This window comes from Periplaneta americana, chromosome 11 (genome assembly GCF_040183065.1).
Source record: "Periplaneta americana isolate PAMFEO1 chromosome 11, P.americana_PAMFEO1_priV1, whole genome shotgun sequence".
In the NCBI taxonomy this organism is placed as follows: domain Eukaryota; kingdom Metazoa; phylum Arthropoda; class Insecta; order Blattodea; family Blattidae; genus Periplaneta; species Periplaneta americana.
This window is the reverse complement of record NC_091127.1, coordinates 36,044,095-36,069,797: the sequence shown is the minus strand read 5'-3', so window position 1 is coordinate 36,069,797 and position 25,703 is coordinate 36,044,095. Positions and strand designations below refer to the sequence as shown.

General features: G+C 32.7%; 1 protein-coding gene across 5 annotated transcripts in view; it reads left to right on the top strand.

The window, feature by feature from the left end:
* LOC138708925 (trehalase-like) overlaps positions 1 to 25,703 on the top strand; it is a 409,827-nt gene that overhangs the window by 364,252 nt on the left and 19,872 nt on the right. For 2 of the 5 annotated variants that reach the window (XM_069839286.1, XM_069839285.1), the window contains 3 exons: positions 170 to 717; positions 2,070 to 2,332; positions 10,308 to 11,367. In XM_069839286.1, the coding sequence (XP_069695387.1) occupies positions 170 to 717; positions 2,070 to 2,332; positions 10,308 to 10,530 (1,034 nt within the window). In that variant the 3' untranslated portion in view covers positions 10,531 to 11,367. Of the gene's footprint in view, positions 1 to 169; positions 718 to 2,069; positions 2,338 to 4,335; positions 8,946 to 10,307; positions 11,368 to 25,703 lie in introns of those variants that run through there. The other 3 variants (XM_069839288.1, XM_069839287.1, XM_069839289.1) reach the window with 2 other exon arrangements.

Below are 25,703 nucleotides of genomic sequence, written 5' to 3'. Positions count from 1 at the left end.
TTTGTATACGTATTTGCATCCGTAAATTTATGTTTTGATAGTTATAAGCGAGATAATGCCTGCCACATATGTTTTCCTACCAATTTTGATATTATTTTTATAAATATGTGAAAATATTCTGTTGTCCTACCTACAGATAATTAATTATTATTTTTGTTTTGTTTTTTAGGAACACTTCTTGATCTGAAGACTAGGTCTATTATTCCAGTTGATTTAAATTCATTCATCTACTGGAATGCTAAACTTCTGGAAGAATTCTATGATGAACTTAAAATGCCAGAAAAATCGGTAAAATACAGAGATATTGCGAACGAATGGCTTGAAGCCGTAACTGCAGTATTATGGCACGATGAAATTGGTGCATGGTTAGACTATGACATCATAAATGAAGTTAAACGCGATTATTTTTATCCTACAAACATTGCCCCTCTTTGGACGGGTTGTTATAAAGATAAAGAAACTCAAGTTGGAAAAGTAATGAAATATCTGCAAAATAAACAGATAATGGGGAATCTTGGTGGAATTCCAACAACCCTAGAACATTCTGGTGAACAGTGGGACTACCCGAATGCCTGGCCCCCACTGCAGCACATTATGATCGAAGGTCTTGACAATACAGGAGACATGTGGGCTCAAAGACTGGCATTCGAGTTAGCAGAAAAATGGGTGCGGTCCAACTACAAGGCATTTAATGAAACTGGAGCTATGTACGAAAAGGTAAATAAATGTACTGAACTTATTTGGTTGTATAGAGATGTAATTAATCTTTAAAAGCTTTTATTAAAATTATTTAAGAATGATTTAGTTAGTATACCAGACTCACAAACAGTCGTTAACAGTAAAAATCTAAGCGTTTTTAGTATGAAAATATTTCGCATTGTTTTTCTCTTCTTTTATTCCTACAACTTCTCTTACCACACGGGCTATAGAGCTGAGAATGAGGGGAATATTTCTCTCTTCTCCTCTTTTACTCTCCCCCCTGGTAACAGGTGACGAGCTATATGATAGGTAACACATTTCATTTAAAATGTGCGTAACAAACATTGTACAACTAATTTAATACAACCAAATGACTCCATTTTTATCTTTAATCTGAAAAGGACTACATATGAAGTACATGAAGTTGGATTCTTAACAATATATAATATTATTCAATTATTTTTATTATTTAGGCAGACCAGTAAATGATGTTATTGTTCCATAAATACAAAAGAGTGCTTTGTGACAATTATCAGTACCGTATTATTTGTATTTATTGTGCTTCCTCAAATTAGAGGCTGCCATTAGACAAAGCATACAAAACAATATAAATGATGAAAGATAACAGAGTAAGAAAAAATGTAAACAAGTACACAAACAAACAAACAAACAAACAAACAATGGCAATTTACTGAATAAAAAAAGTTACAAGTAAAGAAGCAATGAAAGCTAATAAGAGAAAGAAAAAAGATAATGTTGCGTTAGTTTTTTCAGTTCACTGAATTAGAGTCCATATAGGTGGTTTCATAAAAGTTTGACTGACTCTAATTATGAGGGCCAGTTCATTCAGAAACAATTAATATAAGCAATAATTATTTAATGAAAATGAACTTCGATATGAGTTTTGTTCATCATTGTCAGTAAATTAAGAAATTTAATACAATTTAACAGAAATGGGGGGGGGGGGACTATGTACAATGAACAGAATACCGTATAAACCCGGAGATTCATGAAATGGGCAGAGTAAAAGTTGTGTGCAAAATTATTTGTACGTTCATAAGATGTTACCATTATAACTCACCCTTACTAAAAGTTTTGTTTGCATACCTTTCGGTATGGGCTATATTACAGGGAATATTGGCTTTAAAGGCAATGTTATACCTGCCATAAAGTTAATGTTCGTGGGTTACACAATTTAAAAATATTTGTCATTTCTTATTTTAATAATAATTTACATTTATAATTTTACTATCGGTACTTTAAATTAAATTTTGCTGTGTGGCATTTAATAGATGCCAAAACGTAATCGATATTAATTTTTACACGATCGAGCGTAGGCTGTATACTTAAGATTATTATTTTTATTCCAGTATGATGCAACGATACCTGGTGGTCATGGTGGTGGTGGAGAATATGAAACCCAATTGGGATTTGGTTGGACGAATGGTGTAATAATAGATCTTCTAGATAAATATGGGGACCGACTTTCAGTTCAGGACAGGTTCTTTGAACCAGAACACAGTTATCAGACAGGGCCCAGAACGAATGTAGCAGCAGCCCCACTTTCATCCCTAGGCCAAGTTCTGACGGGGATCCTGGCTCTGGTGGCCACTTTTGCGGCAGGATGTATAGGGTGAGGTGAGTTATCTGAAAGTTTTTAATATGATAATTAAGTAATAAGACTTCTGTAATTTCTATCTTGCAAAATATTGAGAAGTTACTAATACAATACAATACAATGAATTTTTGCTATGGATATAGTAGCCTATAATACAGCAAGATTATTTAAATTGCTAATAAGGTTCGGCATTTGTTGTAACAGCTGCTTAAAATTTCATTTCATAAGAAAAAGTAGCAGTGCAGCTTACTACTTTCAGAAGTTATACTGTGTCGTGTTATTTACATTCAGGTTTAAAATGTTATGTGTTTATCTATTGAAGTATTTTTAAAACATTCGTTGTTAGTTAAAGTATTTACAGTAAACAAAAAAATTCTATGGTGTTTGGGGTAAAGTCATAAAATGAGTTTTGAAATGCTAGAATTCTTTTGTTTTTTGCACACTCACTTGTAGAATTTAACTTGTGTATTCTCCTTGGGATCAAAACTCTTTATTTGCACAAAAAAATGACTTAACCCGCTTTACTCGAATGCCATCAAATTATTCTTAATTAATAATTTCACATTTTTCTGATTTTAAGAAAATTAAACGTAATTTTGTCAAATGACCATCTATCAGTAATTGCATAACACGCATTTTATGATTTTTATATACCTACTTAGTGAGATAAAGTGATAATCTATAGAGACTGGCACATTATGAAGAAAATTTTGTCAAAATATGAAATAAATATTATTTCAGTGCTGAAAAAAACTTCTTCGTTTCTAAACCATTTTAAGCAGGTTTACATCATTATTTACAAAATAAGTCTTTACAGATTCACAGTTTTGTCTATGTTTAATTTGTTACCAAATAAAATACAATGAATCTGCATAATTAAACAATTTATCAGTAAAATCAAATCAATTGAATACAATAACTAGATTTTTACTCAATTCTGTACACTGAACAAAACAAAAAAATTCTTACATTGGCTGAACTCAACACTGGTTACAGTACAACACAAGTAACTTTGCTCTATTTTCTGGTAAATTTTATTCCTTCTCTCAGTTTAATATTGTTTTGTATGAAGGAAAAACTCATGAAGTTGCAAAAAGAGGAAATATTAAGTAGACAGCAAAATCGTTGATAGAAATCATTTCATACATTAATTTACACGTGTACAAGTAGACATGGCAACACTGAAGAGACCTTTAGTGGATTCTAAAGAATGAGCAAAGATACAATAGTAACCACGTATTTGTTTTGGCTTCTCGAATTCATTAACACTGCGAGTTAAGTGGCTCTCAAGAGAAACATTTTGGAGATTTCAATTGTCTGGGTATACCGGAATGTCGGTGGAATGGGTGGCTTGGGTTTTTCAAGTGTTTGTCCTGGAAAACATCTCTATCGTTTCCTTATAATAGTTGGAAAGTCCTGTCCATTGGTAGTTACAGAAATATTAATAGAGGATAAAAATTTGTCCAAAATATGAAAAAATATTAAGTTTTTTATGAAATATGAAAATTTTACCAAAATATTTTTGGCTTTAATTGTATTCTCCAAATCGTGAATTGTGAAAATTCTTGTTCTCATACTTCTAGCAGGAATGGTTTAAAATATGAAATTTCATATTTTGCCTGTCTCTAGTACTGTCACTTTCATATTTACTGTCGGTGACTCAGGAGAAGATGAGAGCGGACTGAGGAGGAAGGGATGTGAACAGATAACGTACGACAATACGTGAAATATTTGTACTGCAGTAAGCGGAAACATTAGGTCTCCTTCTGTTCAACTTAGCTTTAATTTCCATACGCATTGTTACGCATGTTTCCTGTACGAGTAATAACCTGGCTACTGGGATGCTTATCTGAGCGATGTTTATAATAATCAGCAGCGATAGTCAAGAAGGTCACATTCTTTCCGCTCGTCTTCTCCTGAGTAATGGACAGTACTTATTTCATGTAATATTTTATATATTTTTAGTATGCTGTATTTGAACTATGTTAATTTGTTTTTCTCTTTCTTTCTCTTTGCAGATAACTTTCCTTAGATCTAATAATTTAAAGATGTGTGGATGAGTAATTTAAGAAGGTGCAAACAAGTCAGGACAGGACCAGGTCAGGTTAGAGAGTACAGTTTGGGACATTTTGATTCGGGAGTGTGCTGTGGTTTTATGTCTTCCTCAGGGTTATTAGTATGAAAGAGTTCCTGTAGTTGTCTGCGAAGGACAATCTATGTATCACCAGTATTCTGTTCTCTTTTTTTTTAAAGAGAACATTTGTGTGAGAGGATTTAATTACATACCTGCATTGCTAAAGTGCTGTCACTAGATGTTTGAGAATAGAGAACATTTCAAGAACAGTTAAAGAGATGTGCTTCGACAGAAATGTATTATACAATTTTGAAGTCACTGCTGGATCAGTGAAATAAGACTCTGAAAAATGATCACCCACCTTATATTAAAGTGTAGGATTTATTACTGAGGCTAAAATTGATGCTCGATAAGATTTTAAATAGGAAAGAGATAATTATTTTTATTGAAGTATTTTATAAATTTAAATTATTGCTTTGTGTATATATTTAAAATTTAATTTAGATATACCCAATGATTATTATATTTATTTCTACATATCCTCATTTGGTTCTATGTATTTAAATTATTTTATGTGCTCGAAAGTGTTTTATTTAATATGTTTGGAATGTTTGTATTTTCGTTTCGAGTTTACTAATTTTTTGCATGGTAGTTATCTGGGCTTTGATCTTTCTAAGATAGTGGCTCAGGCAGCTAGATTTTCGTTAGACTGCATGATGTCTGTCATGTTTCCAGAGTGTTTGTAGAGCTATGTTTTCTAACCTGGTGTAGTTACCACTACCGTGTTTTTCAGTATTTGCTACATTTTAAAATGCTTTATCTGCAAAATGTAATCTTATTTTTCTGCCACCAGCCAATTAGAAATACTTTGTGCTCTTTGCTGAAGTATACATGACGTATGGCTATTAAAATAGAATTTGTGTGTTCCTCTTTGTCCTACAAGAGCAATTTAATAAAGTAATTATAGAATTGTAACTGCATACATTTATTACATTTAGATAGTGTGCTACGTGTCATTTATTTAAATTAATATCTGTTCTCACATTAAATCTGCTAAATGCACATTGCTTCAAAGTGTTTTGACTAATTAAAAAGAAATCAGAAATGTATTTGCTCAACATCCTTAAACATAATAAATCTTCCTAACTTAACTTTTAATTTAACGTTCATGTTATGTTTTAGGATTCATATTGTTTTATTCCAAGATTTAACGATGTTGTTGTAAAGCATTGCTTTATCAAATGAAAAATCTGTACCATACATTTAATTAGAAACTTCGATTAAGGTAAAGAAAAAATACAATTCGTGTGTGGAGTTGCCGGTCTCCCATCGGGCGTCTCCCCAGGTGGCAAATAGGGGAATGCTTACCAGATATGGTGGGTACTGGGGAAATAAAATACCTGGGGTGCTTCTGTCTTGTAGTGTATGGAGTTGGCTCTCCAAAGGCTAGAAGAAGTAACCCCGATAACAAATGATCTGGTCCTCCAGGTTTGGGGTTGGTCGTGGGGCTGACAACCCCACACCGTAAAAAATAACATGTTACAAAATCCCATATTATGACTTAGAAGGCAACAGCAAGAAATGCGGAGAAATGGAAGAGAATAATAGGGGAGTCATGGTCCAAAAACTGGCTGAAACAATATAGAATGAAGAAACACATTTCAGACATGTAGCAAAACAGTTGCAAAAATTTCCAAAAAACAGGATTAAAGGTATTAAGATCTGTTCTAATCCCAATGCCTTGTTGGGGGAGGGGGGGGGAAACGTGAATTTCTAGGTATAACCATGAACAATAAATATTTCCTCTGCTCATATTTGGTTGAAACACTGTAAAGGAGACTATACATGCAAGTTAACTATACTTGTGGAGTGGTTTATTTATTTATTTATTTATTTTTTTTTTAGATTTTCCTTTCAAGGAGACACTATTAAGCTGTCACAGTTCCGTACAAATTTGTCTACCTTCATCTTGATTCTGTTGATATCGCGGGCACATTACACTCCTAATCCACAATCTCACGCCAGCATAGTAATAAATTCTCTTATTCGGAATTTTTCATTCACTTCTTGTTTTTGTTTCATTATTAAAACTGTTTTCTTCAGTTTTTTTAGCCATTGCAAGATACATAGACTTAAAGAAGCTAATTAAAGGAGAAAGTTCAATTTTTCATACAGATGGTACATTTTATTTTTCCGACCCACCAATAACAATGGACATGACACTTAAGTTGCAAGTAAATCGTAATAATAGCCTGTCATGAATGCTTTATTGCGCCACAATAGAATAGCTACCTTTCGTATGAAGGAGAGAGACTTAGGTCAAAATGCAAGATTTCAGAAAATCATTAATGTCTTATAATGTGTTACACTTAGAATTACGAAATTTTACATATTAATTTCTAATTTTATGGTAATGGTCTGTGATTAAAAAAAAAATTATGCATTCAGTTTTTTATTTTTTTAATAGTTAAAAAAAATCATGCGTCACTATGCATATATACCTTTTTTTTATGGAAACTGTTAATGAAACAACCTGAATTTTTTTCTGCTTAATAGGAAAGCACAGATATAACATATTATGCAGAGATTTCTCCATGTTTTTCTCCTTTATCTTTTATAAAATTTTTAATTTTGTTAAAAAAAATTTGGATTACAAATCGTTCTTGTTTGTAATGTAAAAAACAAAAGAGAGCATATTTCACAATTCTTTTGCAAGATAAAATGAGTCTACTCAATAATAGCTAGCATGCAAAGTTTCACGCACTTACTTAAAATGATTCCTGAGAAAACGGTACATAAATATTGAAAAATGTAAGTTAGGGAAAAATGCGGGCAAAGCTAAACATTGTATTGTTTTCAGTACTTTATGCTCCTTATGACCTTAATCAGGGTCGAATTAGGCCCTCAAATTTTGAGGGTTTGTTCTTGAAATTATGTAACGTTAAATGACACAATATATATATATTTTTTTGTGATTTTTTACCATTTTGATTGACATATCCCATTAAAAGAAAAAAATAAAGAAAGGAAGAGAGAAACACACAAATCATTTTGACCGAAACCGCCCCTTAAGGAAAAAAAAAAAAAAAAAACACAAGAAGAGAGGAACACACAAATCATAATCTGCAAACTTAGCAATTCACATATTTGTGAGTTTAATGTAATAGTAAAATTATACTGCTTGATTGTTTCTTGCTGTGCATGGAAGTGAGTAGGCCAAGTGAGCTTTAATCTACTCTCCAGCCGCTTGTCCATGGCATAGAAGCTCAATTTATTGCAACTGGGGACTGGTGAGTCTCATAGTTTTTATAAATGATATTTCACTAGTATTACATGAATAGGTACATTCACTGTTGTATATGTATGTAATGTGTCTCTTGCTTTTTGTACCGATCACTTGAGTGAATAAAGTTTTGTCACTGGTTTTTGCAGCATTGGAAATATTTCAAAAAGATTAAAGCAGGAAGTGGCATTCACTCACTCGGAACTTAAGGCAAAAGATACATATAATATCCATATTTCGAATGATAGTGAAAATTGTTCAAATCGTCATCGTTCGTTTTGTAGTACCTGTTTTTAAATGCATATTAAAATGCTATAAAGACTGAAAGATACGGTAACTACCAGCTATGATTTATGTACTCGTATGTGAATTTGCCCTCACATGTGATATATGATACCAGCCTTTGTTGGTAGCTTGTAGACTGTAGATTGTTTAAAGGGCTTCGTGAGAAAATTCATTTGTATTTAAATGTGTGTGTATATATGTTTTTATTTAAGTATTACAACACTTTGTAATTCACTATTGTGAAACATAAAATTAGATGTGAGAACACTGTTCCTGTTCTCATAGGAGATATTACATCACATATATGTAAGAAATGAAGTGATCTGTGAACATGTACCAATTAATTTGTCTGCTAATTAACTCCAGTTAAGTTTTTCAACCACAATTTCTTATGGGAAGGAAGTTTCCAATATGTTTACTTTAGTAAATTCATTACACTTTTGACATGACATTTAATCAACTTTTATTTTGAAGTTGGTATTACCGTATTTTTTGGTGTAATGTCACAAATAAATTAGTCTATATATCAATTATCCATCTCGTATATTTAAAAAATTAATAGTTATAAATATTATTTTCATCAGATATAATATAAGAATATGTGCATTAGTGAATTAGGTGAATTGAATAAAAGGCATAGTTAATAAATTTTGTTTTTCTGTGAATATTTTTACTTTCAGTGAAAGTACCTACGAAACTTTAAAATTGCGCGTTTGTACTTAGATCTACGTGTTTTAAATTTTTTGCCTAATTTATAACTTGTTGTACGTCTGTGAGCGAAGGCAGAAGCTTTATTTGTACATGTTCACTTTTCTAAACTAATTTTTTGTTGTTATAGCATGTTCCTATTTGTTATGAACTGTCTTTGAGCCAAGTTGGACTCAAAAGAGTAATAAATAGCTTTAATTTCTTCTTTGTAAAAAGAATGAGATTATGTACATAGAAGATGAAAAGTATATAAATTTTGTTAGCTGTTGATTATATAACTGATATTTATGTATTTCTGTGTGTATATGTATGCATGTGTGCATGTACATACAGTTTAATCCCATTGCAAGTTTTCTTCCTAATATCCTAGATTCGTTGGCTGAAGTCAGTGTTTCCTTAAATGTAATTGTGGTTCATGTAGGGTTTTAAAATATTTCATTAGTTTTATGTTGTATAGCGTTAATAACTAATGTATCGTTATTTTTTAAAACAATTTCATGTGTAGTACAGAATTTGTTCTCTAAATATATTCCTGGATCTTGAAGAATAAATAATCAGTTAACTACATTACCGGTAATTTACGTTAAAATCCAGTCTGTAGTCTAGGCCGCTACTACTCCTACTACTACACAATTCGTTCCTGGATGTTGCTTAACTTCTTTCTTATCTCACTTACTTCCAAACTTCTAAGTTCAGAATTAAAAATTGTTCGGTGTTTGGCATTCGTCGTTTTATTTGAGAAGTTAAGCATAAAATAAAAAAGTACAAAGATGAAAACACTGGCTTAAGCGAATGATTGTCCTAATCCTTCCATTTCATATTAAGATATCGATATATACATCTTGATTACACAACTTTTAACACTATATCACTTCGGAATATGTATTATTTAGCTTTCGTGTGTTAAAAATTATAGTACCTGGTTGACTAGCAACGTAAACATAGACATGGAAATTCTACATGTTCAACCAAAAAGCCAGAAATTAAACACACTAGAACAATACGAAATATATAGATACACAAAAACACATCCAAATGAAGTTCTCAACACACAACTCAATTTCAGAACATACACGCTCTTTGACTCCACATTACACTATACAAACACACCCTCACAAGAAACGCAAACAAAAGGTGCCAAGACCAGCACCAACTAGTTCTGAAGATGGCCCATAACAGGCTGAAACTAGTGAACCAGATACTATAATATTTAACACGCGAAAGCTAAATAATACATATTCCGAAGTAACATATCAAATTCCAACATACAAAAATTTGTGAGTAAATTCGCAACAGTGCTATTATGAAATAAAATACATATTTTTATTTTCGTAAACAAAAAGAATTTTAAAACTGCGCTCACAGTAAGAGTTAACTGAAGAAAATATTATTAATTTTTCATAAAATAATTCGGAAGTAAAATTTTGTAAAACGGAAAGTGTTTCATTCAGAGTAGATACTTTCCTGCCGATATAATTAATGTGGTCATTAAAGTTAGTAACATATTCGGATTGTTAAGAGGAAGAGAATGAATTTCTTTTATTGTCTTTTTAGACAGACCTAGAACACTTCTATTTACATAAATATGATATTCATTTGAATATTAAGAAGACAAGTGAATAATGTACTACCCGTTTCAGCTCACGTTACTGGTGGCGTCTTCGTGAACTGTTAGTCATACATTATACAGCCGCCGTAGAAGAACAGTCTATCAGCCTACGTATGATCTGTCGTCTGTGGGTCAGTCTGGATATGATCAATAGGCCTTGTCTGCAGCTGTGTTGCGTGTTTATAATTTGTTCAGGCATTTTATATTTCATTACTGATTACATTAGTTACAATAGAAAATGTGCTGTACATTGAATTAAGTTCAGTTTCATTTTAATACAACCATATTTGTAATATAACTTACAATGTGAGTGTGGAATTGTCACACAGAATATAATGTGGAACTGAGAGTGGAATTCTGACAAAATATGGAAACTGCTCCAAAGAAGAAACCATCTCCTAAAATTTATATTTCTCAAAGCAGGATGAAATTCTGTAGAGATAAAGAAAGGGGAGAGCTCTTCTTCCATTAGAAAAAAGGTGTAAAAGGAGCAGAAAAATCAGTTATTGTAATTTATAATACACTGCCAGTATGTAGCAATAATAATGTTAGCATTATAATTAAATAAAATACAATACATATTATTGTGGTCGTGCTAACCACACGATATCTCCATTCTGGTTGGATGATCGTCCACCTCTGCTTCGGCATGTGGACGTGAGGTCAGCAGCCGGCTGGTCGGTCTTGGTCGTTCATGGGCCATGGATTTACTTACTTTACTTTACATATTATTGTAGGATGCGAAAGACTTCAAAGAATCCTGTTCTACTTAAAGAAATCAGTTCCATTCTTGCTTCAAATAATATCGCCTTCATCTAAAGCAGCCTTAATATTGTTTGGTCCATACACAATGTAACATGCGACACGAACAATATAATGCTTATGACCCGGCGTCTCAACTTTCTGCAGTTACCGAAGTTCTCATGTAAACATCGGCAGTGGTGACCTCACTTTCAACAGTAAGCTGAGCTGAAACCGGTAGTACTGTACTTATTTGTTACAAAATATGACGTATTATTTACAAGCTTCAGACAGTACAACATCTGGGGCAAGCAAAGTTATGATGTATAGAAATAAATTATATAAATGAAGGTTGTTGTTTTTGATGTTTATTGACTTTACTGGCTTTGAGCCAGAGGCCGTTTTAGGGTCTTATACGCGCAGGATGCCCTCTCCAGCCATTGTACATAAATAATAATAAAAATATATTTACATTCTGTATATGACACTATTTCTGGCATAAGTGCCAGTAGGTGTGTGAGTGCGGTGATTGGCTTTTTATTTATTTTATTTTATTTTATTTTTTACTTTTTTTTTGTTTTAATTATTTTGGTGTAGGCCTAATTTGTTAATTTGCGATGCTTAAGGAATGGTGAACGGGACGAGAGTTCGGGGTAAAAGATATCAGTTGATAGACAGCATTAAGGTATTATATGGGGAGATTAAGAGGAAAGCAAGAAAGGGAAATGCTGGGTTTGCAGTTAAAGACTTGCTCTTGGGCAGAACACTGTGCATACAGACATACATACTTTTTTTTTTTTAAGTTTCCCCTTCCGGTGGCAGAAGCGTCTGAATCGTTATGGAGACTTTCATGGTGTGGTGTTATTTTGTTCATCTGCCTCTCTCACAATGCGTGTATACTCCAAATTTTGCATATCATTGTTAAAAAAAATTCAGACAATCGACAAACTACTAAGGTGCTATTCATAGACATTTCACTAGCCCGTGCTACGAGCGTGCTAAACTAGCCCCGGCTATCGACTGATTACTTGTACAGGATTCATATATCACATCGCTAACACTAGTTTATGAATACGAAAAACGTTAGTTCGCTGATCATCCACTGGAAGCCCGCGCTAAGAATGTCTATGAATACAGCCCCTAATGATTTAAAGTAAACTTTCTGTTCTTTTTTTTTATGAAATACGGTATTAAACATGTCAATATCTTAAACACAATAGTTTACCGATATACAATAGTGTTAGTCCATTCATTCTGTCTGGTGCCAATTCTTTACCTCTCTGAAATACAAATTCCTCCTCGGATTGTCCAGTTTTTTTTTTTTTGCGACATTTTCCCTGCATTCTTTTCCTTTAATTTAGATCTATGGTTAAGGATGGGACTCATATTATTTTCTGCTGCACCTGAATAGTTCTCTGCAGTAGTTGTGGATACTGTGTAATTTCTCATTATTAAACTTTTTATGATTTGCCTTAGTACGGAAAGAGGAGTTAAACAAGGTTGCCTGTTGTCCCCACTATCGTTTATTCTGGTTATGGATGACATAATGAATGCTAAGTAGTAAAAGACGTCGTGGCATTCAGTGGGGTTTAAATGCAAGACTAGAAAGTTTAGAATATGCCAATGATGTATGCTTATTAGCTCATAGATTTTCAGATATAAATACCAAGCTTCATGACTTGCGTAAATTGGCACCTAAAGGTACGGTCACACGTCGCTACTTTTGCATCGCTACTTTTATACTGCAGCTGCAAAAGTTGCGTGTCGTGTTCACACGTAAGCCAAAAGTAGCGCACTGCATGCTACTTTTCGTGCTGCGCAACCCGAGTGCTGCAAAAGTTGCAACTGGAGGTTGCGAGTCTGTTCACACGCAAGGCACTACTTTTGCAGCCGCAGTCATGCTGCAGGTTTCCATCTCCGTATTGACTTCTCAATATACATTTTGTGGTTATGTTCGCATTATTAAGAAACTCATGCGAAAGCTCCCTTATCTATTATTTGCTTTTCTGTCGTATCTAGTATTCAGAAATTGACATTATTTTTACTATAAAGCTTTTAAAAACGCCTATATACTTAAATAATAACCAACAGTATATTCACGTAATCAATGTTGGCAAACCTCCTGTTTGGAACTACGCTACGGAAAATTTAAAAAATGAATTATATCCTCAGCAATTATGCTCAGACTGTGTTGTGTATTTAATAACTGTTACAAATAATTTATTTTCATCACATTTAACATTAAAATATATCCAAGCAATAAAAGTATCATTGGCACATTTAGGTGGTAACACTGGTTGCAACCGCAGCGAAAGTTTCAACAAAACCTATATCAAAAATGCTGCGGCTGCAACCCTGAGAACCCTGTTCACACTTCGCTACTTTTAAGTTGCGCGCAGCATGGAAAAGTAGCGGGCAGCAGGTTCGGCAGCCGCTACTTTTCGGGTTGCACCGTTGTTCACACGTCGCAGTACAAGAGTTGCGCAGTTTTTTGTACTGCATCGCTGCAAAAGTAGCGACGTGTGATCGTACCTTAATGCTGGTTTTGAAATGAGTAAACACAAAACAAAAGAAATGAGAATTTATAATAGAGTAGATTCTGCTCTTATATTAGAAGAAGTAATTGAAGCTACAAATGAATTTACATATCTGGGAAGTATAATTTCTGTGAATGGTGGTTCAGATGAAGATGTAAATGCCAAAATAAAGAAAGCAAGACATGCCTTTATTAAATTGAAATCGATTTGGAGGTCGAAGCAAATCTCCTCAAAACTTTAATTAAAATTATTTAACTCAAATGTAAAGTCGATTTTACTATATGGGTGCGAAACTTGGAAGGCAATGAAACAAATTTGAAAGAAATTGCAAGTCTTTATAAATCGTTGCTTGGGGAACATCATGGGTAATTGGTGGCCAGAGATTATAACTAATAAGGAACTCTGGAGAAGAGCAGATCAGCAAAGAAATCAAATTCAGAAAACGGAAGTGGATTGGGCATGTACTAAGGAGAGAAAATAATAACATCACTAAAATGGCTCTGGATTGGAACTCCCAAGGACTTAACAGATGAAGAGCAAGACCTAAAATAACATGGAGCAACACAATTAGAGATGAGGCTAAACAGGCAGGGAAAAGCTGGAAAGAAATTAAAGCATTGGCAAACAATAGAGTACAATGACGTGCTTTCATGAAGGCCTTATGCTTCCCTGCAGAGTGACCAAGACTACTACTATTACTACTACTACTACTACTACTACTACTACCACTATTTTATGATTTGCCAGAAAAATGTCGAATTCTCAGTCTCGAATACAAAATTGTTGCATTTAACATTACATAAATTAAAATAAGTTTCAAACCCAGAATATTGATGAGAAGGTAATGGGTTATTGGCCAGTGCTTTTTTTTTTCTGATAGAACGTGCCAGAATGGTGTTCAGGCACATTTTGTTGTATTTTTGCGTCGTGGAACTGAAAAATGTTTCAATAACTATGTTTTAACATAATTTTTCTTTGAATTCCGCTTAGCCCTTTAGGGTGCTATGCATAGACATTTCGCTAGCCTAGGTTATGAGCGTGCTAAACTAGCCCCGGCTATCAACTGATTACTTGTACAGGATTCATATATCTTATAATATCGCTAACACTGGTTTATGGATATGAAAAACGTTAGTTCGCTGATCATCCACCGGAAGCCCGCGCTAAGAATGTCTATGAATATGGCCCTTAAAGTCTTGGACGAAAATGAGGTTAAAAATGACGAAATTCCCGTGTACTGTTCAGTAATCATTATACAATATTCTATACAGAATTCCACCACAATTTTCTCCAGAAGAAAAGCACTGATTATCGCCCTTCTTTATATGTAAATTTTGTTCTTTTTACATTTTATCATGAGAAATAAAATGTTACCGGTAAAATTACGGGCAGTTCTAGTTCGAGATTGCTGAAATGATTTTTTCTCCTAATATGTTCGTGAATAGTTTCAAGATCATCTTATCACTATTTATAATATCCACTTCGTAGAATTCGTTGCATTGATGTTGGTGGACTGTATTAGAGACCCATTTTATTAGTTAAACATAGCCGAATTAACGAATTCAACATAAGTTGATATTTAAGTGCATAAAGAAGCAGAATAGGTTACTTAGTGAGTATCATTATTTTGGGCATCTATTGCATTCTTGACACAAAAGTAAAAACAAGTATTAATGGTTCTTTCTTTCCCTTGCAACTCCTACGGCTATATTCTGTTAAGCAAATATGCTGCTTTGACACAAGAAATGTATTAAAATTTGGAAAGTTCAATCAGAACTGAAGAGGTTATACGAATTGCTGACGTATCTTTTTCTTTGGAACCAACCTGTTTAGATTTACCAATCTTGTTGAACAAGAGAAAATTCACAACTGCAGACAAAATGTTTGCCTAAATTTTGAACTGCAATTAAGATTATTTGCATGCGGCTTATATATGCAGAAAAATATCTTCTGAACCTTGTAACATTTTTGCTCTTCGGAAATAAAAATAAAATGTATATCGGTAATAGTCTCCTTGAATTTAAAATAGATATCAATATGTTTAACTGACCTTCTTTTTTGCTTATTTAACTGTTTAAATAATATGATAAAAGTTCAACACATATCTTGATATATGATATTTGGAATGAAAGTCAGGATATAATATTGAATTGAACTAGAGGGAGCAGATATTACGTTTTCCTGCAATTGGAAACAGTTAAGAAATCCCGAAAGTGGTCATTTTTCTCCTCTCCTACGATTTTAGGTGTGTCTAAATTGTTGTATTTTAATTTCAAAGCATTTATATTAAGTTTGACTTCAGAAAACTAATTAAAAAAGTAATAAGGCCCTGCTTTTTGAGTCATCAGAAGTAAAGTTGATCAAGTCACAAATTTTCATAAATTGAGTTTAATTCATTTTCTGATTATCTGAAGTTTGATCTTTTTCGAGCAGTAATGGATCAAGTTTTAATTCCAAGCATTCGCCGGTAGGTGACACCAGTCATTTTTGGCTCAAATTATTTGTTCACGATGTTTTGAGCCATAGTGTTGCATCAATTAACATCACAATTTTTTATATTTTATAAATGTAGAATTTGAGAATGGAGCAACAAAGCTATTGCTAGTGAAATTAGATACAGTAGTCCAGTTAAGTCTTATTTTCTCAAAACTAGGTATGTCTCATGGACTTGATCCACTTTTTATGTTGATCAATTTAAGCATTAGCGACTCTCTTCCCAAAATAAGAATCTCTTTACTTTAGAAGCTTGTACTTGTGTACAAACTTAAATTATAAGTACTAAATACTATTTTACTTTACTTTGTTTTCTTTCTCTTTTTCTTCCTTCCTTTTCTTTTTACTTTCGTTTTTGAAACGAGTTATGAAATATTTTTTCTTCAAAATGCATTATGCATAATCAAGAAGTTTCACTATAAAATATGCACAGTTCAATAACTCCCCAATCTCTCCATTTGTTTCATCCCATTCCTGCCCAAGGAAAATTTTCTGAAATTATCACGTAGTAGAATTATTGTTAGGGATGAATATAACTTCAAGGCAGCACCAACGTTTTCCATGAGGTTTACACACTTACGGAAAATAAAACAGTACTGAGAATAACACAAAAGTGTGTGGGAGGTGACAATTGACTTCGTAATTAATTATAAAATAATAAAAAATGAGGTCGAGTAATTTTATATAAATTAAGTAATTTAACAAGATAAATGAAAATGATAATATATAAATTTAGAAAATTAAAACGAGGAAGAAAAAAATCACTTTTCAAGGTCAGCGAATATGGTAGGTATTATTTTGTAAATGATTCACTGGACGTATAAAAACCATATGAATGAAGATGTTCTATCTAGCTGCAGCTGATTATTAACGAGAAGGATTAAGATTGTGAAAGTTAATACGCAGTACGCCTACTTCTTTTAATAAACTCTCTTGCGTAATAATGACTGAATATCAAGTTCAGTAAAAAAATGTTTACAGTTTTTTTTAAGGATACAGCTTCATAGCAATTTGCTAGAAATTTTATAACATCGACATCTGAAAATGGAAAAGCTGACCATTTTGTTTTATAGAAAGAAGTAAACTCTATATTTAGTGGGGATTATTTTCCTTCTCAAGAAATATCAAGGCTTAATATCAACCACAGATTTCTCAAGTAATATCTTATGAGAAATTCTAAATTTATATTGAGTTCTAACATTATGTAAAACATTTTTTCGGCAGTGGTTCTTTCATAATGGAAAAATAATAATAATAATAATAATAATAATAATAATAATAATAATAATAATAATAATAATAATTGTTTGGTACTGTACTGATTATTTCAAATTCACACAATCAAATATATTTATTTTTAAATCAATGAAGTCGAAAAAAAAAACAAACATACCGGTTATGTACTTTAATTAAAATAGCAAAATATTCTTTTTTTAGGAACCCTAAAAGGGCTCAATTATTAAATATTAGAGAGGAGGATGATTGGTTTGTTTTTTTATATATGCTGAAAATATTATTTAATAGACTGAATACATTAATAAACAATTACAGACAATTTGTTACACACAGGATGCGAATTAAGATTTCTGATGTGGGTGGAATACAATCCTAGATAGAGAATACCATTCATAAAATTATTATTATTATTATTATTATTATTATTATTATTATCATTATTATTATTATTATTTCTGTTGACATTACTGTAATGAAACGTAAACATTGGAAGTTAGAATAATAAAGTAATGAATAAACTCACCTCGATATCATGACTGGATCACAATTTTAGGGCTCAACGTTTGGTCGCACTGAGTGGCTTGTCTTGCATCTTAGTCATATTAATAATAATAATAATAATAATAATAATAATAATAATAATAATAATAATAATAATAATAATATCCCTGAGCAAACTTAAGATAAGATGTGTAATTCCTAAGGTGTTGATTGTTGTTGGCTTGCCAGTGATGATAATATATCAATATAATTTTCTTTGCATACTTTATATTTTATAAAGTATACTCAAAACAATTATATTTTGTGAGGGGGATAGAATTTATCCCTGGCAGGGATGTTAATATGAGTTTATGAGTGGAGGATAACTTTCCAACAGGAAGACAAATCTCCCCCCATTAATTCCCACCTTGGTTACACATAGAATTCGTTGTGGAAAGTAGAAGGAAAAGTGGTTATGCAACTTAAAACCTGTACTTGAGTATACTATACTTAGGCTACGACTAGAATAAAATAAAATTTCCCATATTATAAGTAATTATACTTGAAATTAAGTTTAATTTAGCAAGATACCAGTAATGTTTGTTACTCAACTGAATCATATTTTCAACATTTTAGTGAATTGATTTTTATGTCAGAAGCAAACAGACTATAATCTTTCCATTCATTCTATCTGTAAAATTAAAATATTTGAAAACTGACATGACCACGATGGAAAATAAAATCAGAATAAACTTTTGAAGGGAACTTTAATTTAACACATAATTGAGTATATTTTTTCCTTCACCATACTGGTTCTGGGATATACTTAGTCAAATAAGTTCTTTATTATTTTTTAATATGTTCTATTTATTTACTTGGTAATGTAGTTGGTTTCCTACCATATTTTAATATAACATTTTCTTGAAAAATTACATCACATTATCACATTTGTTATTTTTGAGTTGTGATAAATGTCACAAGTTTCTGATTGATCATAAAGTAGAGATTCTCATGATTTATAATGGCCACTACAGTGCATAAGTCTCGTGATTATCTCCATCATTAGAGAAACATCGGGTATCTTACAATGAATATAAAATCGGAATTTTTGTTCAGAAGATATGATTTATTTCTCCTAGCTACTGGATTCTTTTTTTCTTAAATTGAAACTTAAAAGATCATGCTCTGAGTATTAAAGAATCATGTTAGACGCCATTATATCTCTTTTGTTATTTGTTGTGAGGAAATAGTTTTCCAGAAATCTGAAGGTAGATGATGTTGGAACTAACTACTGCGTCCAGTTAACTAGCAAGCTATGAGCGTGAGTGTAAGGTTGAGGGATGGGGACATGCATCAGACTATAGGCAGGCAACATTCAAAACATTGCTTCCATTATCGACTCCTGCATGACGTCTTTGTTCTACACGACTTAAACCCTTCTTCAGTCTGACAGGTAGGAGCATTTGATTTGTGCGCACTAAAAAATGTATGTCATGGAGCTATACAACGATGTTGATAACGAACTATGGGCCTTAGCTTGATAGACAACTCTTTTTTTTTTTTTTTTGTCCAATGGCAGGGTTCTTAATATTTCTGTTATTTGTCATCTCTCTACGAATGTGCTCTTGTATTGTCGCTAGTGCTAAGAAACGTAGACCATTTGAAGGGTCCAGGGGAAAAACACGTTTAGTCACATTTTGCAAATTTTTCAGTAGAGCGTTTACAGACTTGCAGAAATGATAGTTTCTTCCCATTTAAGCCTTTCCTTAATATGCGTATAATGTGGAACCAAGCGAGTTTTTCCCCCCCTGTATGATTAGGGGATCTTAAAGATATCAACTTTCACTGCCAGATTCAATTAAAATATAAAAATTACTAAATTTGGAGTACCGGTAAATGTGTTTTTCCACTGGACCCAGTCGACCTGGTTGGCAAGTTGGTATAGCGCTGGCCTTCTATGCCCAAGGTTGCGGGTTCGATCCCGGGCCAGGTCGATGGCATTTAAGTGTGCTTAAATGCGACAGGCTCATGTCAGTAGATTTACTGGCATGTAAAAGAACTCCTGCGGGACAAAATTCCGGCACATCCGGCGATGCTGATATAACCTCTGCAGTTGCGAGCGTCGTTAAATAAAACATAACATTTATTTATTTTCCACTGGACTCGTCATTATTTCGTCAGAGACTATCCAGAGTGCACCATAAACGGATTTACATTGCACTCCTAATAGATGATGATGATGATGATGATGATGATGATGATGATGATGAAGAATTGTTGGGATGTCACAGGGGAACTAGTGTACCCTGAGAAAACCCCTGTGTTATCTGAACCACAGATTTGCCGAACACAAGTTATAAATTCAGGATGGAGTGGGATTTGAGCCTGGGCCTTATGGCTTATAAGCAATGCTGTCATGGAGACTATACAGGGCCATACAATGTATGGGAACCCAGAATCTTTTAATGAACCGTATGGGGAAGAGAAAATTTTGCCTATATGGAGCCATACAGTTTATGGGTGCTTAAGTTTCGTACATGGAGATTATACGGTATTTTTACATGGAGATCTGTACTGATCTTAGATCATCTCTTATAATTCCTAATATATCTTCTTTGATCTTCATAAACATAAATGGTCCAGCTCTACAGTGCTGGAATTCAGAAGTATACATAAAAAATGGTATTTTTCCAGAAAAACTACACCAAAGGAGGCAATTTTCGTTTGTTTCATTGGCTTCTGTGTGATGTATATAGTGATTAACATATGATTTTAGTTTGCAGCCACAAATACGTTCAACATAAAAATCGTTTGATACTTATCTGTTTATTCTAACACACTGTTGTAGGTTAACACTTCCCCACTAGCCTACTTGTATTAATTACCGACATAACATGTGAGAGGTCCAGGACAAATTATTAGGGAAATGGTCTATTTCCCTAGTATTGCGTCCTGAACCTCTCGAGTTTAGTATTTGTAACAAGTTGAAGGGACTACAATATTGCATTAGAATATACCGTACAGGTAAGTATCAAACGATTTTTATGTTAATTGTGGCTGCAGACTAAAACTACTTGTTTATCGCTATATACATTTAACAGAAGCCAGTAAAGCAATGAGAAATTGTACTTTCTTTGGTGTAGCTATTTATTTACTACTTCTTTGACATGAAAACATCCATCAAATGACTGTTGGAGGGATAGAGAGAGAGAGGAGTAAGCACAGCACTGAACCACTGTGGTATGAGAATGAGTTATGATAATTTATAACATAAATACAGCATGTAGAAAGCTAAATATGATTTTCTGAAAAAATGTTCAAAGTTTCCTCCGTGTTCAAAGTAACCCCAGTTTATGGTAGTTATCTGATTCGAACAGTATGTTATAACAGTGATACTATTTGTCTATTTTAAAGTTAAATATTTAAAAATATTGCTATTTTACTCATATTTCTGTAAAGATCTCTGTAATAATGTGTTCTACTGCAGTGTTTTAACATTCATGTATGTACCACTAATGTTGATAGACATACTAATAATCCTTGTATATTTTGTCTTCATAACCATGAAGTCATGCTACATAAGTCGTATGCTTAAGGTGGAACCTTGAACACTAAATAACGTTTTATTGATAATACCATAGCTATTAACATACTTGGCCTATATTGCGTTTTCCTTTCTTCTCCTCTTCTTGCATTGTGTACTTTTACCTTTTTACTTATTAATAATTCTGGTAAGTTTTATCAGCATTGGAATTTTTTCAGTTTACATATCCTAGTATACTGCCTTCATCACCTGTAATGTATGACTTTACTTTTGAATTAAAGTTTTGTGAGTTTAAGCGCAGTGGAAGATACAAAGGCGTTTAAAATTGGTTATGTAACGTCATTTCACCAGTGCAGGAGCACCTGTAGGAGCCTAATTACTTCATTTATCTGACTTCACATATTCTTTTTTTTTTTCCTCCGCAAGGTCATAGGAGGAGTAGATGATGTAAAATGAACAGGAAACAGGGGGCAATTTAATTCATACAGACATTTGGTAGTTAACTGCAATTGAAGAACTCTTCTTGTTGAGGTATTTCTGTTGTCATTTTGTCTTTGTTACGTAATCTACGAGTTCTCTTCACAGCCACAGTGCCTCTTCACACATCAGTAAGTCACTGTAATTCTTTGTACCTGCAACTGAATCGTAATACTGTAGTCTCACATAAAAATGTTCAAAACGAAATGTTATTTGTCTCTACATATGTGGTAACATGTCATACTTATTGTAAGTATTTAAGATTTATAGTAACTGAAATAATATTTTATGTACTGTACATATCATCCAAAACGTTTTGTGTATTAGTGTGTTCACTATTATGAATTATTGTTTCTAGTCATTGGAGTTAATATCAGAAAATTAATTAAATATGCCTAACAATTTACTACATTATTAAATTACAGGCATTATCATATCAATATTAATATTTTAGCTATGATCCACTATTTTACTTTATAAACCAGGGCTGAGCACATTACGTGATTCTGAGAAATGAGCGCTGTGTGCTTTAAAGAGCGGGTCTTGCGAGCAGTGTGACGTATGCATACTGTACGTCATTCAGTGTCGGTGCAGTGGTGACTCGGCTGTATGATGGCGAACTTTGAAGACGGAGCTTCCGCTCATACACTAAAGTGTCCCGCTACTCCCAATGCTTTTAATGTATCATGGAAGGAGGAGTTGTTTTTCGTAGAAAGTAGTGGATTAGCAAAGAGTTTAATTTGTCATAAAACACTCCAACTGATTAAGAAGTTCAATATCTAACGACATTATTCTTTACAACATGCTACTGAATATGACTAATATGTTGGTAATGAACGCCATAAATTAAAGAAAATGTTTCTCAGGTACATTATATTAGAGTATCTATTTGATATTTACATTGCATTATAAGTTATTATACACTTAGTAATATATAATTTTAAATTATACAAGTATTATGATATATTATAATATATCATATTATATATCATGAACTGTAATATACTATACTCTGATATATCATAATATTTATATAATTTAAAATTATATCTTTTACTAAATGTATTATAATAACTTATAATGCAATATAAATATCGAATAGATACTCTAATATAATGTACCTGAGAAACATTTTCTTTAAGTTGTATTAATTTATGGTCATATATCATATCATATCATATATCGCATCGCATCACATTATATTATATTATATTATATTATATTATATTATATTATATTATATTATATTATGTATTAACAAGATGACAATAATGCACTTAGTGAATCGACTATGAGAATTAGCTACAAAATTTGCCACGAAATTGCAAAGGAATTGAAAACATTCAACGAAGGTGAATTCATCAAGCGATGTTTAATTATATTGGCAGATGAACTCTGTCCACAGCAAGTAGGGGAAGTGGAAGCCATATGCCTGTCTCGTAGAACCGTGGTGATGAGTTTGCAGTATGTGCGTATGGGTTATGTAAATAAGCCTAATGATTTGTGTGTGTGCATAGAGCAAAGTTTATTCCATTAAATTAATAAGAGTGTTATAAATTCTGTACTGTACAATGGATTGATGTAATATCCTTATAAACTATTATGTACTGACAGACTGAATGACTAGAACAACCGTGGCTCTTGTTAAGTTATATTAATGCAGGGAAGGTAGCTGCAATGCGAGTCCGCCACTGCGTGAGCGTTCTGCTCTGGCTTGGAATTGAAGTGCCTTTCGGAGCGAGAGCAGCTCTGGCCGGCTAGACTGAGCCGCTCTCATGCTCGGCCCTGTTATAAAGTAATGGTCATGAGAACTCTTATATTGAATTTATGTATATTAATTAAGATACATGGGTCATATGTGGAAACCAAGAGGAAGACGGAAAATAGGAAAAATTGGCGAATGCTAGGTTTGCAGTGAAAGACCTGTCCTTGGGAAGAACACTATGATTGATTGATTGATTGATTCTGAAAATTGACCTACTGCTGATTTGATTAACTAATAACTTTGATTATATGTCTTAGATGTCTATAATAAGTAATATATATATATATATATATATATATATATATATATATATATATAATATAAATAGGCCTATATGCTGCATGTTGTGTGATGCTGAGAAATAAAATGTATAATTTATAAATAATTCAATGAATTTTTTTCAGGTGTATGTACATACTTTCGATTTAATGCATGTAAAACTGTCGAATTATTCTACTAACAACTATAATTTTATTTTATAACATAATAATGTAATGTAATAGAGTAGTCATGTTTTTAAGAGGTTAATTGTAAATATAATCTCGTAGTATGAATAATTTTTTGTAGTTTTTATATATTAGGTCAGTGTTTTCAAGTGCAGTACTTGCATGTATATGTGTATTTCCAAGATAACCAGATATGCTAAGGTATTCATTTAGTGTTTACCGACTAACAAAGGACCTGAAGATGCCATTTATGGCGAAAACGTTTGTCCTCACCTCCACCGGGGTCCTATTTTGATTTTGTATAATTAGGTCATGTTTTGACTTATTTATATATTAAAGATAAGCAATTGACGGAACCATATATAAATAATTTTATTTTGTAATATTGTATGTTTAAACATATAATGAATTTTTAAGACACTAGTCTCTCTCTTTTTTTTTTTTTTGACATCTTGTGTTGGGTGTCAGAGAGAGACGGACAGAGTGGATACCTATAACTTAAATTCTATAATATATTAAACTATTAGTACAACTATAGGTATTTATGAAATGCAGTGATTTGAAAAGGATACTGTACTTGATATGTCTGTATGTAATATTTTAGCATATTTATAATTTCTGCTATTTATAATACTATTAGCAATAAGTTCTTATTACCTATATTGATTTGAAATTCTTCATCTTTTGAGTGTAATCTTAAAGTTCTTTTCTCATGTAAATTAAACGTCACTGTTTTTTAAAATTATAATTTTGCCTTATAGGCAGATACTGTTTGTTCTGTTTTCCGTAATTTATAATGCGTTTGCAATGGTATGGTTTTTATTTGTGTTATCAATAATGGTTATGAGGCTACAGGATCCGTGAAGAAATTAAGGCAACATCTTCGGTACCGTGAATTTAAAACCTGGTGTGCATACCCCCAGAAAGGAAAAGGAGTTATATTGTTTGAAGAAGTACCTGCAGCCAACTCGTGGATCATCAAGCATGACGGATTATCAAGTTCTGAATGGAGAGAAATGCTAAAAATGACTGCGATGGTGGCACCAGTATGTTCTCTCCCTGGTCGCTCTACAGGCACAACCCACTGTAGGCACTGCAGTGAGTATGAAACTTTACCACATGTGCTTGGGAGTTGCCCACAGGGAGAAGTACACAGAATAAAACGTCACAACACCATATGTTCTATGATCGCAGATGCACTTTGATCCAAAAATCTAGACGTTCACGAGGAAGTTCATTGTATTGCTGATGGTGGAAGCAATCGTAGGATCGATATCATAGCTATAAATAGGAATAAACAGACAGCCGAAATAATTGATCCTACCATCAGATTTGAAATCTCAGCCACTCAACCATCTGAAGCGAATGAAGAGAAAAAGAAAATCTACGAGCCCACGATTCAGTACCTATCGGCGAAATACAACATAGAAAAAAATCACAGTTACCTGTCTCTTCTTCGGAGCGAGAGGCACCATTCCGAAAGCCTTTGTAAAGTGGAGGGAAAAATACAAGCTGACGAGAGATCTTCAAGATGCCATCGTCACCACCATAATAAAATTTTCTGTAGCGATATTTCGTCAGCATCTTTATGGTGTACATTCAATTTAAATTACACTTGGTTCTATTTTTTTTTCTTATGTCTTATTCACTTTTGTCTGAAACCTGTTTATATAATTTTTCATTTTAAATTTTATTGTGAGCTATTCTG